Consider the following 17,568-nt stretch of genomic DNA (forward strand, 5'->3'; position numbering starts at 1 on the left):
TAAATAAGTTTCAAATGCTGGATGCTTTTGAGGTTTTGTGTGACAAGGAAACAAAACTTAAAAACATGAATTACATTATTTCCTAACTGAGCCATTCTTGCGCATGTACAGAGTTCTAGAGTTAGATGAAGGTATAGAGGCCCTGGATGCTGCTATAGAGTACCGGTCTGACAACATACGCACCAGACAGCTAGAGGTGCGACACTCCATGGCCCTGGCACAGGTACAGTAGACATGTAGATGAAAGCGGATAGTGCACAATCATAATTTGTTCTTCAAGTTTTGTAATGCAATCGTCTGTCACTGTTGTTTGTTGTCGTCCTCTGCCATTACCATCCAATCAGATAAATATATAGGTATGAGTTTAACCAAACTTAGTAGAAATGTTCCTAAAATGTTCTTTTAACAAAAACTTTCAGATGCTTTGAATATTTAAAAACTGTGGTTTTCATGCAACTAAAAGCTGAAACAAATGGGGAGCTTACAAATCTTGTCAGAAATGATTGTATTGATATCAAAATAATTTCACACAATGTTAAATATATGACCCTCTACCAGATATCTTCAAATTAGAAAAAAATCTTTTAAAAAATGCCACCCAGGCGCAAGCAGGTATTTTTAATGGCTATTTTTTTCAATATTTTTAATTGTAAGGTCATCTGTCATCAACCAGTGTTAGATTTGGAAATTATTGCAAACAAATGTTCTTTTGATGACATTGTACAAAAACTTCATTGAGGTCGTTTTTAAGTGTAACTTAATACCCAATATTTGTGATATTGAACAGTTACATTTGTATTCTGTAATCTTTAAGGGATTTTAATTTCCAAGATTTTTGAGTTTTTACACCCAGGTGCTTAGGTTATTAGGATTTGGTTTAGCTTTTAGTTCCAGGTTTAATTGACAGATTATTTTGAAGAGATTTTGCATTGAAACAATTTTCTGCTATTCCCTGCAGAGTGAGGACAACTTTGTGAACCGTCTAAACTCTCTGTCAGTGGAGGACATGAGGTCGCTGTTGTCACGGTACTTTGATAAGGTGGTTGGTCTGAGGGAGCAGGAGCGCAGGATCAGTCTGCACACCTCAGAGATGGAGGTAAGACACTGCAAGGGGCAATGTAGTGTTGTTGGTTTGCAGTTAGAGATGGAGGTAAGACACTGCAAGGGGCCATGTAGTGTTGTTGGTTTGCAGTTAGAGATGGAGGTAAGACACTGCAAGGGGCCATGTAGTGTTGTTGGTTTGCAGTTAGAGATGGAGGTAGGACACTGCAAGGGGTCATGTAGTGTTGTTGGTTTGCAGTTAGAGATGGAGGTAGGACACTGCAAGGGGCCATGTAGTGTTGTTGGTTTGCAGTTAGAGATGGAGGTAAGACACTGCAAGGGGCCATGTAGTGTTGTTGGTTTGCAGTTAGAGATGGAGGTAAGACACTGCAAGGGGCCATGTAGTGTTGTTGGTTTGCAGTTAGAGATGGAGGTAAGACACTGCAAGGGGCCATGTAGTGTTGTTGGTTTGCAGTTAGAGATGGAGGTAGGACACTGCAAGGGGCCATGTAGTGTTGTTGGTTTGCAGTTAGAGATGGAGGTAAGACACTGCAAGGGGCCATGTAGTGTTGTTGGTTTGCAGTTAGAGATGGAGGTAAGACACTGCAAGGGGTCATGTAGTGTTGTTGGTTTGCAGTTAGAGATGGAGGTAGGACACTGCAAGGGGCCATGTAGTGTTGTTGGTTTGCAGTTAGAGATGGAGGTAGGACACTGCAAGGGGCCATGTAGTGTTGTTGGTTTGCAGTTAGAGATGGAGGTAGGACACTGCAAGGGGCCATGTAGTGTTGTTGGTTTGCAGTTAGAGATGGAGGTAAGACACTGCAAGGGGCCATGTAGTGTTGTTGGTTTGCAGTTAAAGATGGAGGTAGGACACTGCAAGGGGCCATGTAGTGTTGTTGGTTTGCAGTTAGAGATGGAGGTAAGACACTGCAAGGGGCCATGTAGTGTTGTTGGTTTGCAGTTAGAGATGGAGGTAAGACACTGCAAGGGGCCATGTAGTGTTGTTGGTTTGCAGTTAGAGATGGAGGTAAGACACTGCAAGGGGCCATGTAGTGTTGTTGGTTTGCAGTTAGAGATGGAGGTAGGACACTGCAAGGGGCCATGTAGTGTTGTTGGTTTGCAGTTAGAGATGGAGGTAAGACACTGCAAGGGGCCATGTAGTGTTGTTGGTTTGCAGTTAGAGATGGAGGTAAGACACTGCAAGGGGCCATGTAGTGTTGTTGGTTTGCAGTTAGAGATGGAGGTAGGACACTGCAAGGGGCCATGTAGTGTTGTTGGTTTGCAGTTAGAGATGGAGGTAGGACACTGCAAGGGGCCATGTAGTGTTGTTGGTTTGCAGTTAGAGATGGAGGTAAGACACTGCAAGGGGCCATGTAGTGTTGTTGGTTTGCAGTCAGAGCAGGCCCGTACTCAGGCTGGATGTTCAGTACGCATTTTTTTTGTTATTAATGGGCCTACTTCAAATTTCTCTCTCATGATAGGGCCCACAGTACACTTTCCCTGAATTTCACACAATGATTAAAGCTTTAGACTTCAAAAAGGTTCTGTTTTACTTTTCATATTCGTTAAATTTGTATCACAAAATAAGTGTTTTAAGCATAATCATTTTCTTTGGAAAAGTGCACAATTAAAAAGACATTAGAAAGGGGACACTCTTCCTGCACCCTCCCAGGTTGCCACCCAGTAAAAAATCTATTATAGAAGGACTGAAAAAAATTGTTTCAGATTCGCAAATTTTCCTTGAAGTTATGATATTTGTGAGGAAACAGTAATACTGAACATTTACCATGCTCTAAAATATCCACTTTGTGCATCCTTTGACGATTTTAAAACCTGAAATTATAAAGCGTTGCAACGGGAAACGATTAAATAATTTGGAGACTTCTGTTGTTGTTGTTGTATTTTTTGATAATACGGGGATTGCTTATATAAAGTTAAAAATACATCTCACATGGTATATGAGCGGATGGTCTAGTGGATAGAGCGGTAGACTTTTGCTCTATGGCTCCAGGGGTCAGTGGTTCGAGCTCTGTTGAGGGTTACTTTTTTTTCGTTCTTTAATTGTATTATTGTATTTTTTTTACTGGAGATTTTTAGATCCAATGTTAACATTTATCAATAAAACGCATTTAATTACAAACTTCAATACATGCCAAAATCAGTGAAAAGGCCCCTTTAAAGCTTAATTGTGCACATCAAGTTCGTTACTATTCGTTTATCAAAAAATACGTATCTGATTTGAATTTTAAATTTAGTTGTTTATTCAAAGACTTACAATTTTGTTGTTCATTAATGGACAGCTTTTCATGTTTATGAAATCACACTCAAATTGCTAAATTATCTATTTGTTACAAATACTTTAACATATCTCCAAGAAAAATGTTTGTTACAATTACAATACATGAAACGAGTAAAATTGCACGGTGGATATATAAATGTAGCTAAAAGTTGAATGTTGATTCAGTTTGTTATTTGAACTTAAATATTTTACCAGTGTATGTAGTAAAGGAATAAAATACACTGAAATTAGATTATCTAGTTTGTATAAATTATTCCAGTGTTGTAAATTGTAGGTGAAAATTGATGAACAAGAACGAATTATACGTGACCTTGAAGGGTCCTTGCAGAGGTCAGCCATGGAGATTAGATCGACGCCTGATGTCTCAGCAGAAAGAATACGAGCAGAAGATTCAGGTGCTCATGCACCAACTCATGGAGAATGGTAACCATAACAACAGTAATGGTGCAGCTCTCCTTAATGGGTTTGATCCTGCATTGGAACACAAGTGAGAACCATAATATTGCATAATACACTTCGTTGTTTTTATATCCCCCACTATAGTAGTGGGGGACATATTGTTTTTGCCCTGTCTGTTGGTCTGTTGGTCTGTTGGTCTGTTGGTCTGTTGGTTGGTTTGCGCCAACTTTAACATTTGCAATAACTTTTGCAATATTGAAGATAGGAACTTGATATTTGGCATGCATATGTATCTCATAGGAGCTGCACATTTTGAGTGGTGAAAGGTCAAGGTCAAGGTCATCCTTCAAGGTCAAAGGTCAAACATATGGGTCAAAACCACTCATTTAATGTACACTTTTGCAGTATTTTTAATATTCAAGATAGCAACTTGATATTTGGGATGCATGTGCATCTCATGAAGCAGCACAATTTGAGTGGTGAAAGGTCAAGGTCATCCTTCAAGGTCAGATGTCAAATATATGTGGCCAAAATCGCTCATTTTATGAGTACTTTTGCAATATTGAAGATAGCAACTTGATATTTGGCATGCATGTGTATCTCATGGAGCTGCACATTTTTAGTGGTGAAAGGTCAAGGTCATCCTTCAAGGTCAGAGGTCAAATATATGTGGCCCAAATCGCTAATTTTATGAATACTTTTGCAATATTGAAGATAGCAACTTGATATTTGGCATGCATGTGTATCTCATGGAGCTGCACATTTTTAGTGGTAAAAGGTCAAGGTCAAGGTCATCCTTCAAGGTCAAATATATGGGTCAAAATTGCTCATGTAATGTCACTTCTGCAATATTGAAGCTAGCAATTTTATATTTGAAATGCGTGTGTATCTCATAGAGCTGCACATTTTGAGTGGTGAAGGGTCAAGGTCAAGGTCATCCTACAAGGTCAAACATCATATAGGGGGACATTGTGTTTCACAAACACATCTTGTTTTCCACTCAGATCATGATCCTTAGAAACACATTCTTATTTCTGTTAGTCTGGGGTTAATCTTCTGAAAGAAATTAAATCTTTGTAAGTCTGGTAATTGGTCCCCTACTGATTTTACTGTAACCAGATGGTACATTTGTCCATCATATCTGTCTTTGTGTTGGTTTGTTAAAAATTTCGATCCTGCAAAGTACTGAAGATATAATAACATTCTGTATTGTAATGAAAGGCAAGATGAGACGTTTGCACAACCTTTTGTTTATATCGTGAGCTCATATCTTACTGAAAATGGAAAATATCTAAATATTGTAAGAACTCAAAAAGTATGCATGATATGACCATGAAATTTTATATTGTCTAAGAGTTATGGAACTAATTTTCTTTCAGAGTGTCGCAGTTAGAAAAAGATTTATACTATTACAAGAAAACAAGTCGAGAACTGAAGAAGAGGCTAAGGGAATATGTCTCAAGTGGGACCATACCAGCGCAAGGTAAGTAGCAAACAAGGTAAAGGTTACACTCTAGTCTCAAGGCGACATTTTATGACCCCGGTAGGGTGGCATATAGCAGTTGAACTGTCCTTTAGTCCGTCACTCTGTCTGTCCGTCAGTCAGTCTGTTCGTCCGAAATCTTTAACATTGCCCATAACTTTTGCAATATTGAAGATAGCAACTTGATATTTGGCATGCATGTGTATCTCATGGAGCTGCACATTTTGAGTGGTGAAAGGTCAAGGTCATCCTTCAAGGTCAAATATATGGCTTCAAAGTGGCGCAATAGGGGGAATTGTGTTTCTGACAAACCTCTTGTTCTGTTTCCTTTTACGTTTTTGACTCTCTAGCAACAGTGTAGATGATTATTTCAAGTGCATAATAAAAATGTCATCACTGGAGGACCAGCAGTTACCAGGTCTAAAATGTAGAACACTGTTTGTGAAAAGATGCTAAATCTGTGGCCTTTGCCAAAAACTCTTTATGGTAAACTGTTGGTTTTAAAAAATTCTAGAAATGGATCTGCGAGCTTCCATGCAGAGCAATGCGGGTGATGTTGGGGAAAGCCAGACCAACCCAGCTGTACGAGACGCACATTCTGCCAGGTAGGCATCTGATTTAGGCAGCAAAAACTGGGTACAATAGATGGGCACATGTAATCTCAATCATGTAAAGCTTCATTGTAATTTTCATTTTAAGTAAAAAAAAAAATAATTGTAATTTTCATTTCTTGTCAAAATAATGTCACTTTGCTATGATGATGCTATTTTTATGTTAATCAAATATAAATTAGCTATACTAGTAACATGTTTTAGAAATATGTTACTTTTGCATATTAAACTCCTATTTATTGTCACATATATTGTACTGGGGGAGTACCTTAGGACGGAAAAGGTAAATAATCAGACACCTGAAAAAAGGTGTGTGTTTTTATATTGAAAATGTCCTGAGGTATAGAACAAGTTACCTTGATAAAGCTGACAAAGTAGCAAGTGTTGGCAGTAAACAACCTTGAAGTAATTAATGTTGTAAATCTCCCATGTGTGAACAAAAATATTTGTCATGGGGGAATGATATCAGTGAAGCAAGTGTTATGTGGGGTTAGTGATATAATAATATATGATATAATCACATATGATATACTTAAACATTATTATATGGACAAAATATGATATAATAAAACATAGTTATACATGTATATACTGTATCGCATCCATACATTTAAAGAAGTACTTTTATTCTAACATAAAACATGCATTGAAAAAACTGGTAGTTTTACTGACATAACTAACTTTTTTTGTCAGTTATTTTATAAAAATCAGTGCGTCAATCAGGCAACTTAATTTGTAGGTACATGTAGTTTAACAGAAAATTACTGGTAGGTGCCATCCCATAGTGTATCATAAAGTATGAACAATGTGTTGAACGCAATTCCAGAGTGGCACAATCTTAAAATTAATTGTCAATTTTAAGCTGACGTCATCTGTCTAAAGCAACTTGGTGCTCGAGTCAAGATCAAAATTCAATTTGTTTGAACAATACAATATACCTAGACTGAACAAAACAGCTAGGTACTTGTCCGTAGTGCACATTTGATTGAACTGCATTTAATTATGTTTTGTAGATCTCGTGAGCACAGGTCCTCTGCTGACAGACTGCAGGGTGATGGTGTGCGTATAGACCGTCTAAGAGAGGATGGGACCAGACCCAGCTCTGGGAAGCCTGGACACCATGTCTCAACAAATATTACCCCAGTAAAAATATCCAGGAAGGACCTACGGCTCATGTCCGAGGAGGAAATCAAACTCAGACGGTCTAACTTGAAAGAAAGTCAAGCAGATAACCAGTCTCCTCATGGTTAGTTTGTTGCAAGTATACGACAATCCAGTAATCCTGCAAGGCCTGTGTAACAATTGTTTTCATTTTCCAACAGATGAATTCATGTTTTTTACAGGATGCAATGGTCTAGTGCAAACAAAGTTATGTCAACATGTTTTGATGCTTCTCTATTTAAACGTTGGTATAAAGCTCTACAAGTACCAAACTATTGATTAAAAAAAAATAGTAGCTGTTGAACATGTGCACATAAAGTTCTTGATCCACAATGGTCTGTGTCTTCTTTCCAGATTCCTTAGATCCTGGTGGCAAGAACCCATGGAGTTGAAATGGCCATGCTGTCTTTTATTAGCCATGTTTTGCCATTGTGTGACTCAGAATATTGTGTGGACAGTTTTCTCAGAGCCTTTGCCAGTTTTACTGTCCTGGCATAAAAGCACTATAGTGTGGCAGTTACCGTCCTACCATATATAGTCAGTTGTGTGGCTAGAGTGTAGGTTAGTTATAATACTTGTGATAGTATCAATGTGATGCCCTTTTTGTGACACATATACCAAACATATCAGTGAGTGAGGCTGGATCTTGTTTTTTGTAGGTTTTTCGTGTGGAAGGAAATGTAGTTAAAGTATTTGATGTTGCTGGAAGAGTGTTAATGATTCTGGAAAGTGCAACAGTTTAGTTGTCTTGAATTGTCTTCTTCATTTTGTTTGTTTATAAATAGTGATCCTCAAAAAGTCTTCTGTTCGAAGAGTTTTACAGCAAAATATATAATTTAACAAAAAATCATACTGCAACTTTATTGTACTCTGTTTAATGCTAAATTATTATTCCCCAAAGGTGGGCATATAGTGATCGCATTTTTGTCTGTCTGTCCATCTGTCTGTCTGTCACACTTTTGGGTTTAGGTTTAGAAAAATGCTCATAACTTCTATGTCGCTTCAGATGTAACCTTCATATTTGGTATGCATGTGCATATGGACAAGGCCTTTCCATACGCACACAAATTTTGACCCCTGTGACCTTGACCTTGAACTTAGGGTCCGTGTTTAGGTTTCAAAATCTGCATTTAGGTTTCAAAAAAGCGTTTTTGGGGGCATATGTCTTCCTATGGAGACAGCTCTTGTCTTCCTATGGAGACAGTCTTGATATGTTAACTTTGCATTAGCTGTGAATGTTTCTGTTAATGTATTTTTAGTTTTCTATTCAGTGTTTTTTAACCTAACAGTGCAGTCTACAAAATTTAATTAGTAAGCCTTTGGAGATTTTGTGATATGCTACCAGAAATTTGTGGCTATTGTATGCAAGCTGTAATTTAATTATTGAAAGTTTCTGAAGTATCGGTAAATGAAATGTAATTCATAAATGTGTTTATTGCAGTGTTCTGAATCTCATCCCTGTTAAATATTGAAGTGCAGATTCACATTTTAACAATGGAGGTCAGGATGTTTTGACTGCGCATGTTTCACCTGTTGTTGTGGGGAATTATAAATACATACTGGGGCAAATGGGTTATATAGATATATAACATACATTTTAATGCAATTTTAAACGTGCATAAGTTTGGTTACCGGGTACTAACATAATAAAACGTGCTTAGAATTATCAACCATTAAGTGCTCACAGAATTCATGTATCACATGTTTGTTGTTGTTGTATGATATTGTATATTTGCAACCATTCTGTAAAACTTCATTAAGAAATGTGTTCAATTCTGCTGAATAATTAGTGTTAAATCTGATTAATATATTTTAACGAGTATATGAGATTCATGAGGTACATTATCTCAAATTCTATTCAGAAGCCTGTTTGTTGCCTATAATCTCCACTGTATAATTTTTATGCCCCCCTTCGAAGAAGAGGGGGTATATTGCTTTGCTCATGTCTGTCTGTCGGTCGGTCTGTCTGTCGGTCCGTCCACCAGGTGGTTGTCAGACGATAACTCAAGAACGCTTGGGCCTAGGATCATGAAACTTCATAGGTACATTGATCATGACTCGCAGATGACCCCTATTGATTTTGAGGTCACTAGGTCAAAGGTCAAGGTCACAGTGACCTGAAATAGTAAAATGGTTTTTGAATGATAACTCAAGAACGCTAATGTCTAGGATCATGAAACTTCATGGGTAGATTGATCATGACTTGCCGATGACCCCTATTGATTTTGAGGTCACTAGGTCAAAGGTCAAGGTCACGGTGACCCGAAATAGTAAAATGGTTTCCGGATGATAACTCAAGAACGCATACGCCTAGGATCATGAAACTTCATGGGTAGATTGATCATGACTTGAAGATGACCCCTATTGATTTTGAGGTCACTAGGACAAAGGTCAAGGTCACAGTGACCCGAAATAGTAAAATGGTTTTCGGATGATAACTCAAGAACGCATACGCCTAGGATCATGAAACTTCATAGGTAGATTGATCATGACTTGCAGATGACCCCTATTGATTTTGAGGTCACAAGGTCAAAGGTCAAGGTCACGGTGACCCGAAATAGTAAAATGATTTTCGGATGATAACTCAAGAACGCTTTTGCCTAGGATCATGACACTTCATAGGTACATTGATCATGACCCGCAGATGACCCCTATTGATTTTCAGGTCACTAGGTCAAAGGTCAAGGTCACAGTGACAAAAATCGTATTCACACAATGGCTGCCACTACAACGGACAGTCCATATGGGGGGCATGCATGTTTTACAAACAACCCTTGTTTAGACAGGAATACTATTACTTTTTATTGACAACGTGGTCTGTGGATTATTGACCTCTAAGTTGCTTGAACGGTTCTACGCTGTTGCATACACTGCTGCCAGGAAGTGTGGCTTATTTTACTTAGTATGACATTCTTTAAAGTTAGCTACTTCTTGCATCTGCTTCAGAAACTCATGAATTCATCAACGCAGGGGTGTGATACTGGCAATGCTGTGCATCCTTTGGGGAAAAAACGTTTCATTAAAGCAATTTACTAGAATTAACTATGAAATATAAGGGGGTATACATGAAATGTTGAAAGGCGGAATACTGGTATCACCATGGACACCTGTCTGGCAGTAATTTGTGTGCAGGCGTTTGGCAAAACCTTTAATATATAACATTTAAATTTGCAGCCTTTGTTCCATCAAGCATTCTCCAAAAATTTCATACTCTTACAACATTCAAAGTTGTAGCCATTTTTCTGTAGTATTTAAAGTTTTGCAATTACAAAAGTTGTTTCCTCTTTTTATGCTACCCAAAAAATTTATTTTGGGGGGAGCATATAGTCCCCGCTTCCGTGTGTGTGTCCGTTCGTGCACTTTTTGTCCGGGCTATTTCTCAGCAACTAATGACCGGAATTCAATAAAACTTTATGGGAAGCTTCACTACCAAGAGATGTGCATATTATCAGCGGGTTCTGGTCAGATGATTTTTCACAGAGTTATGGCCCTCTGAAATAAATTTTTTATTAAAAAATTCTTGTTCCCCCAACTACTGTGCCCTCAAGATGTTTCCTTTTATCTGAATATATACTGCAATATTGTGACAAAAAAAACTTTGGGGAGCATCCCCCGTCTCTGAGGGTTTCTTGTTCAAATTATGACATGTATTTAATATAAACAATATCCCAAATTACTGCTTTGATATTAAAATGTTCATAGGTTTTATATTTGATATTTAATATCATATATAAGTCCTTTACACATTATGTTACATCATGCAGTAAACATGGGTAATGCCTGGAGGTAACAAGCTTATTAAGATTTATGTTCACAACAAGGGCTGTTTGTAAAACATGCATGCCCCCCATATGGGCTGTCAATTGTAGTGGCAGCCATTGTGTGAATATGTTTTTTGGCACTGTGACCTTGACCTTTGACCTAGTGACTTGAAAATCATTAGGGGTAATCTGCGAATCATGATCGATGTACCTATGAAGTTTCATGATCCTAGGCGTAAGCTTTCTTGAGTTATCATCCGGAAACCATTTTACTATGTCAAGTCACTGTGACCTTGACCTTAGACCTAGTGACCTGAAAGTAAATAGGGGTCATCTGCGAGTCATGATCAATGTACCTATGAAGTTTCATGATCCTAGGCATTAGCGTTCTTGAGTTATCATCCGGAAACCATCTGGTGGACGGACATATGGACGGACCGACATGTGCAAAACAATATACCCCCTCTTCTTGGAAGGGGGGCATAAAAATCTTCCTCTGAAATTGCAAGGCACAGAAGCTTATTGTATGGTATGTTACGTATTGTTGTGTTTTTAAACACAATTTGTTAATAACATGCCCCTATGGTCAAAACTGGCTACTACACAAAGGGGTAATATGATTTTTAAAGACTTAAATATCAAAATAACTCACAACACTTTTCTCTTGAACAACACTGCTTTATTTGGTAATAAGATAACAATGTATGGTTAAATTGTCTTCCACTCACAAAAATAGTAAACTTTTCCAATGTCGTCAAAAATGGCCACACCAAGGTAACTTTTTGTGTCAATTTGCTACTTAGAAAGAAAGGCAGTTGCAGTGGGGGCGTTTATTCTACATTGTGACAATCTCTAGTTTTGCTGTATGAATATTCTCTATTTCTTCTTATGAGCTTCTGGCTTTTTTTATCGTTCTCTTATTTGTATGGCAGCACTACTAGTATTTATTTTTAGTTGAGATAAATAACTGTTGTGTTTTGTTTTAATTTTAAATTGTGTAGCCTTTTCCCTGCCAATACAATAATGGATCTGAGTATTGTGTTATTGACCAAGATAAACTGATATTGAGTATGCATAATAAAATGTAGAAACAAAACTTACGCGTTTGTCAAAAGTTATATTATTTAATAATAACTTCTTTTGACATTTAGTAAGATATGTAGATACAAACTTGATATGCAGCTGTGTATAGTTTCCATGGCTTTTCTGATTTTGATCATACACAGGGAGTTATTGAACTGGCATAAGTTTTATTCAGTTCAAATAAACATTAATTTAAAATCAATCAATAAAAGATACATCAATGACTATGTTTATTCAACAGATTATCATTAAGGCTATCATTCTCAAAATCTTGTAATCATACGTTTATATAGTATCAATACTAAATACTATACATCAGATATGGTCATCTTTGGAGCAAGAACTCAATAAATGGGTTATTGAATTTTGGTAAATGTGATTATAAAACTTGGAATGATAGAAAAAGAATAAACGAAGAATTAAAGCAGCATCAGAATTATGCCTTTATACAAAGACAAGAATAATTATTCTGCAGAAAACGCAATCCTGCTAACTACAATAATGGTCCCATGACAACAAGAACGTGACTGAAAAGATGTGAATATTCAAATAATAATAATTAGCAATTGTTCAAACATCTTGTGCCAACACTTTTTGTTTCGCTAAATACAAGTGTAAGTGCAGATGTGAATATGCTATGTTTCTTAACAAAAATGTTGCAAAATATTACTAAGTAACAATTGCAAACCAATCAATCTGTAATGAAAGTTTTAACGTTCTCATACTTGATGTTTACTTATTTTTAATGTGAGCAATATGTAAAAATAACACAGAAGTTAAGAACGATGCCAATATAAAAAAAATATAGCTATACAAATAAAAATGACATTCTGATCCATGTTCATAAATCTTACATATGACTGTCATAATTTCAGAATACATGTACATGATTGTTTTACTCATAGGCATGTTGTTCTTATTTATTTTTAGATAATTTTTGCTTCCACACAATCTTGTTGGTGTTACAGTTTTCTCTCTTCATTATCATGAGCTGGAGTTGTGTTGGCAGGCTGTTTTGGGCACATATTGCTGGTGAAAATTATTCTCTTGGAAGGGAATTTGTTGCTGATCCTGCTTGGCTAGAGTTACAAAATCATTGTGAATCAGAGAGTAATTTCTTGTGTCCTCCATCCAGATGTGCAGAGGACCTCTATAACCATACACATTTGGCCTGCATTTAGCACCATATTGTGTGAAACACCCATAAAACATGAATGCAGAGTTTCTTTGTTTTGTAACATGTAACGTACTTCCATTGTATTTGCCTGTATTATTTGAATTACAAGTACGGTTTTCAGTCCATTTGTTAAAACATGTAACAGATTCATGTTCATGTTTAGTTGAACATCTTGCAACAAGATCATCACTTTGAGATATACCGCTTGATTGGGTTGTTTCTTCCACCAGATTACTTTCAAATGCAATGGATTGTGATACAGTTACTTCAGTTGCTACAGAGTTATCTGTTGGGCTTATTTCACTTCTCGGCACATTAATACTTGTAATTTTCATCACCCCCTTTTTAAAGTCCATGTCAATAATGCTCAAAGTTCTTGATATTTTCTTGTCAATTTCTTGTATCTCATTGATGACTAAGCCTTGATTGTTTCCGATTATTTTATTTTCTGAGTCAACTTCATCCTGTTGTGGAAAAAATGTGTTTTGTACAGTATTTCTGGAAACGTCATGTCTCGAATTTCCAATGAGACCATTTAAAACATTATGAGAGTGTGAATGGTAATTTCTACTTTCGTCACATTCACTATTTACATGATCCTTGTGGTCATCATTTTGTGCTTCAGCCTTGGCCTTCACATGTGATTTTGTGCCTTCTGCATTTCTCGTTGTTACTTGTCCAATGTGCTCAGATTTATGCTCCATCTGTTCTATATTCCCAGATATCTGCTTTATATGCCAAGACAACTGCTCTACACCCCCAGACATCTGCTCCATATCCCCAGATTTTTTCTCCTGTACCATAGGAACCTGTTTGGCACCACTACTTATTTCTTCAACATCGTCAGATGCCTGTTTCATATCCCCAAGTATCTGTTCCATATCCCTAGATTTCTGCTCCATATCCCCACTTTTCTGTTCCAAATCCCTATATATCTGCTCCATATCCTTAGATTTCTGCCTCATATTCCCAGAGGCCTGTTCAATATTCCCATATTTCTGTTCCATGTCCCCACTTTTCTGTTCCAAATCCCTATATATCTGCTCCATATCCCTAGATTTCTGCCTCATATTCCCAGAGGCCTGTTCATTATTCCCATATTTCTGTTCCATGTCCCCACTTTTCTGTTCCATGTTCCCAGATATCCTATCCATCACCCTTGATCTCTGTTCAATATTTAAACATTTCTGATCAACATCACCTCGTGTCATACTTCCAGTGTCTGATGTAGGAATTCGTAACCCAGGCTGTTTCAGAACTTGCGAAAGGTGCCATCGCAGACAGACCTGCTTCCCGGCCCACACTGAAGGTCGTGTATGAAGAAGGGTCTTATTTCTCCTTCTGTTTTGAGGCTTGACCTGCAGCATACAATTTGTGTGCTTATATTGTTGTTACATAAATGTGTAGATGCAACAATCCTTTGTTTGCGTTGATTACAGACAAATGTTAATGAAAATAATTTAAATATGAATTTAATATTTGAACTTCTTATTCTTTAATAATTATGGTTTATTATTCTGGTATGTTATGAAAACCTTACCCATGTGGTATAGCAATCAACATTTCTTGGAGTCATATTTTTATACTTTTTAAGTTCATAAATTGATAGTCAGACTTTACCCAAATATTTATATCAAATAAAATAAATTCTGCCAAAAAGTATTTGAACATGTTATTTGCTCTTTTGTCAAACCATTGAGTACAGTTCATTTCTAAACTTAATTGTGTTTTACATGTAACCAACACAATGTATGACTTTACAGTATATAAATGGGTGGAGTCTAAAACACTTTGCTATGAGTTTGTACGAACAATTCTAAGACATGCCTCTAGGAGGGCCTGTATGAGATCTCCAGGGCTGAAGTGTGCGTCCTGTGAGTTGAGGTGGGTGAGCATGCACAAAACCACATGCTGGGCCAGCAGGATTATCTCTCCCTGGCCTGCCAGCATGAATAGCTGATATTCATAGGCTGTCACTATCTCCTTGCAAACCTCTTGGAGCACTTCTGTATGGACAAATTATTTGTTTTAATTGCTTTTTTTTTAAATTAATTTTTAAACAAAACTGAATGAGAAATATTTGAGTAACTTGTAATTATTTAACTAGGAGCTGATTCCAAGTATGTGGCGTATTTTTATACGCCCGTCTATGACGGGACGTATTATGGTATACCCCGCGTCCGTCTGTCCGTCCGTCCGTCTGTCCGTCCGTATGTCTGTTAATGTCGTACGCTACGTCAAATATCCTTTGACAGATTTTCTTCAAATTTTAACACAATCTTAATATTGATAAACCCTGATCCCCTTTCGTTTTTGACGGAATTCTGAATTGTCGTTCCAGAGTTATGGGACTTTGTTCGTCAAAATTTCGTGATTTCATTGAATGTCCTACTGTAGCTATATAAAAATGTTAAAGTTGTTATAACTTTGGTATGCTTGGACCTAGAGTCTTGAAACTTGACATGAAGGTTGGCCAGAACTAGTAAGTAACCACTGGACATTTCAAGGTCATTCATTTGAAGGTCAAGGTCACTGTGACCTTGAATGTAAAAATGTTAAAGTTGTTATAACTTTGGTATGCTTGGACCTAGAGTCTTGAAACTTGACATGAAGGTTGGCCAGAACTAGTAAGTAACCCCTGGACATTTCAAGGTCATTCATTTGAAGGTCAAGGTCACTGTGACCTTGAATGTAAAAATGTTAAAGTTCTTATTTCATGTTATAACTTTGGTATGCTTGTACCTAGAGTCTTCAAACTTGAAATAAAGATTGGCCAGTACTAGAAGATGACCACTGGTCATTTCAATGTCATTCATTTGAAGGTCAAGGTCACTGTGACCTTAAATGTTAAAATGTTAAAATTGTTATAACTTTGGTATGCTTGGACATAGAGTCTTCAAACTTGACATGAAGGTTTGCAAGCACACTTAGATGACCACTGGTCATTTCAAGGTCATTCATTCTAAGGTCAAGGTCACACAAGGTCACTGTGACCTTAAATGTTAAAATGTTAAAATTGTTATAACTTTGGTATGCTTGGACATAGAGTCTTCAAACTTGACATGAAGGTTTGCAAGCACACTTAGATGACCACTGGTCATTTCAAGGTCATTCATTCTAAGGTCAAGGTCACTGTGACCTTAAATGTTATTGTTGTTCATGTATCCTACCGTAGCTCAAATATCCCCCGATGGATTTTTTATACGCCCGTCTATGACGGGACGTATTATGGTATACCCCGCGTCCGTCTGTCCGTCCGTCCGTCCGTCCGTCCGTCTGTTAATGTCGTACGCTACGTCAAATATCCTTTGACAGATTTTCTTCAAATTTTAACACAATCTTAATATTGATAAACCCTGATCCCCTTTCGTTTTTGACGGAATTCTGAATTGTCGTTCCAGAGTTATGGGACTTTGTTCGTCAAAATTTCTTGATTTCATTGAATGTCCTACTGTAGCTCAAATATCCTTCGATGGATTTTTTTCAAATTTCAACACAATCTTAATATTGATAAACCCTGATCCCCTTTCGTTTTTGACGGAATTCTGAATTGTCGTTCCAGAGTTATGGGACTTTGTTCGTCAAAATTTCGTGATTTCCATGCTCATGTACTTATAAAATAAACCATGTATTCAAATACAAATAAACTGAAGTAAAAAAATGATTCAAAGGGTTATTTATTACCTTACTACTTCATTGGCGAACGACGGGCGTATCATGCGCTCATGGCGCAGCTTTTATTATATATTCCAGAGTATCCGATATGCAAATTGACTATAAACAACTATCATATCATGGTATGTTAAGGAACTATAACTTGTATCCAAATTGTTAGTCTTAGCATTGAACAGTCTAATGTAATTGTTGTATATCGCTTGGTTAAATCAATCAGTACTCTAAGCAGTGAGCTTTCAACAATCTAAAATCAGTATCCTTAACCTTCAATATAGGCATTCAAATTGATACAAGTTTTGTAGACAAACCCTGGATGCTCTCATGTGAGACTCCCTCCAGGTGGTGGAGGATTCTAGTAGCTTTGGTCTTCTGAACCAGCCTGTAGATCCAGTGGAACAGGTGTGCAGAGCTGAGTGTATTTCCCACCCGCCAGAAGGCATTATACTTGCTGGGTGATGCAGAATACACATTGAGTACCATCTCCATGTTTTCATCAAAGGACTGACTGGTGGGAACATTGGCACTCAGTCTATTCTCAAGGTCACCAACATGTACACCAATTTTCCTCAAAGTGTTCTTGTACTTGGAGATTTTTGCCAAGAAGTGTGATACAACAACAGTGCTGAAAAGTTTTTGTCGCATCTCTATGTCGTCTGCCTCACTGTTGCTATCCATCTTCATTTTTTATGAATAATTACTTAAATAAATTGCTTAAATATATTTATGAAACATTTGAGACTTAATGTGTGCAGACTACACGTACATTTAGATAAATACTTAACAATCTCTTTAGCCTATTTAAGTCCGTCTCCATTGGATATGCATCCACTTTTTAATCTTTACTGAGAATTTTTTGTTGTATAACCTAAGCACCCATC

At 37.1% G+C, this 17,568-nt stretch overlaps 1 protein-coding gene and 1 long non-coding RNA gene across 2 annotated transcripts in view; both read left to right on the forward strand.

Moving 5' to 3' along the window:
- Nucleotides 1–8,394, forward strand: part of LOC127841516 (kinesin-like protein KIF27) — a 70,624-nt gene extending 62,230 nt beyond the window's left edge. Inside the window, 8 exon segments of the mRNA XM_052370397.1 lie at nucleotides 112–223; nucleotides 959–1,096; nucleotides 3,615–3,686; nucleotides 3,688–3,827; nucleotides 5,119–5,222; nucleotides 5,737–5,827; nucleotides 6,847–7,079; nucleotides 7,349–8,394. Of these exon segments, the coding sequence (XP_052226357.1) occupies nucleotides 112–223; nucleotides 959–1,096; nucleotides 3,615–3,686; nucleotides 3,688–3,827; nucleotides 5,119–5,222; nucleotides 5,737–5,827; nucleotides 6,847–7,079; nucleotides 7,349–7,386 (928 nt within the window). The 3' untranslated portion in view covers nucleotides 7,387–8,394.
- Nucleotides 8,395–15,149: 6,755 nt separating this feature from the next.
- On the forward strand, nucleotides 15,150–16,679 carry LOC127841747 (uncharacterized). Its single transcript, XR_008031311.1, has 2 exons — nucleotides 15,150–15,522; nucleotides 15,668–16,679. It is a non-coding gene; the product is annotated as an uncharacterized LOC127841747 (long non-coding RNA).
- The last annotated feature ends 889 nt before the right edge of the window (nucleotides 16,680–17,568 follow it).

The sequence above is a fragment of the Dreissena polymorpha genome, chromosome 1 (genome assembly GCF_020536995.1).
Source record: "Dreissena polymorpha isolate Duluth1 chromosome 1, UMN_Dpol_1.0, whole genome shotgun sequence".
NCBI lineage: Eukaryota > Metazoa > Mollusca > Bivalvia > Myida > Dreissenidae > Dreissena > Dreissena polymorpha.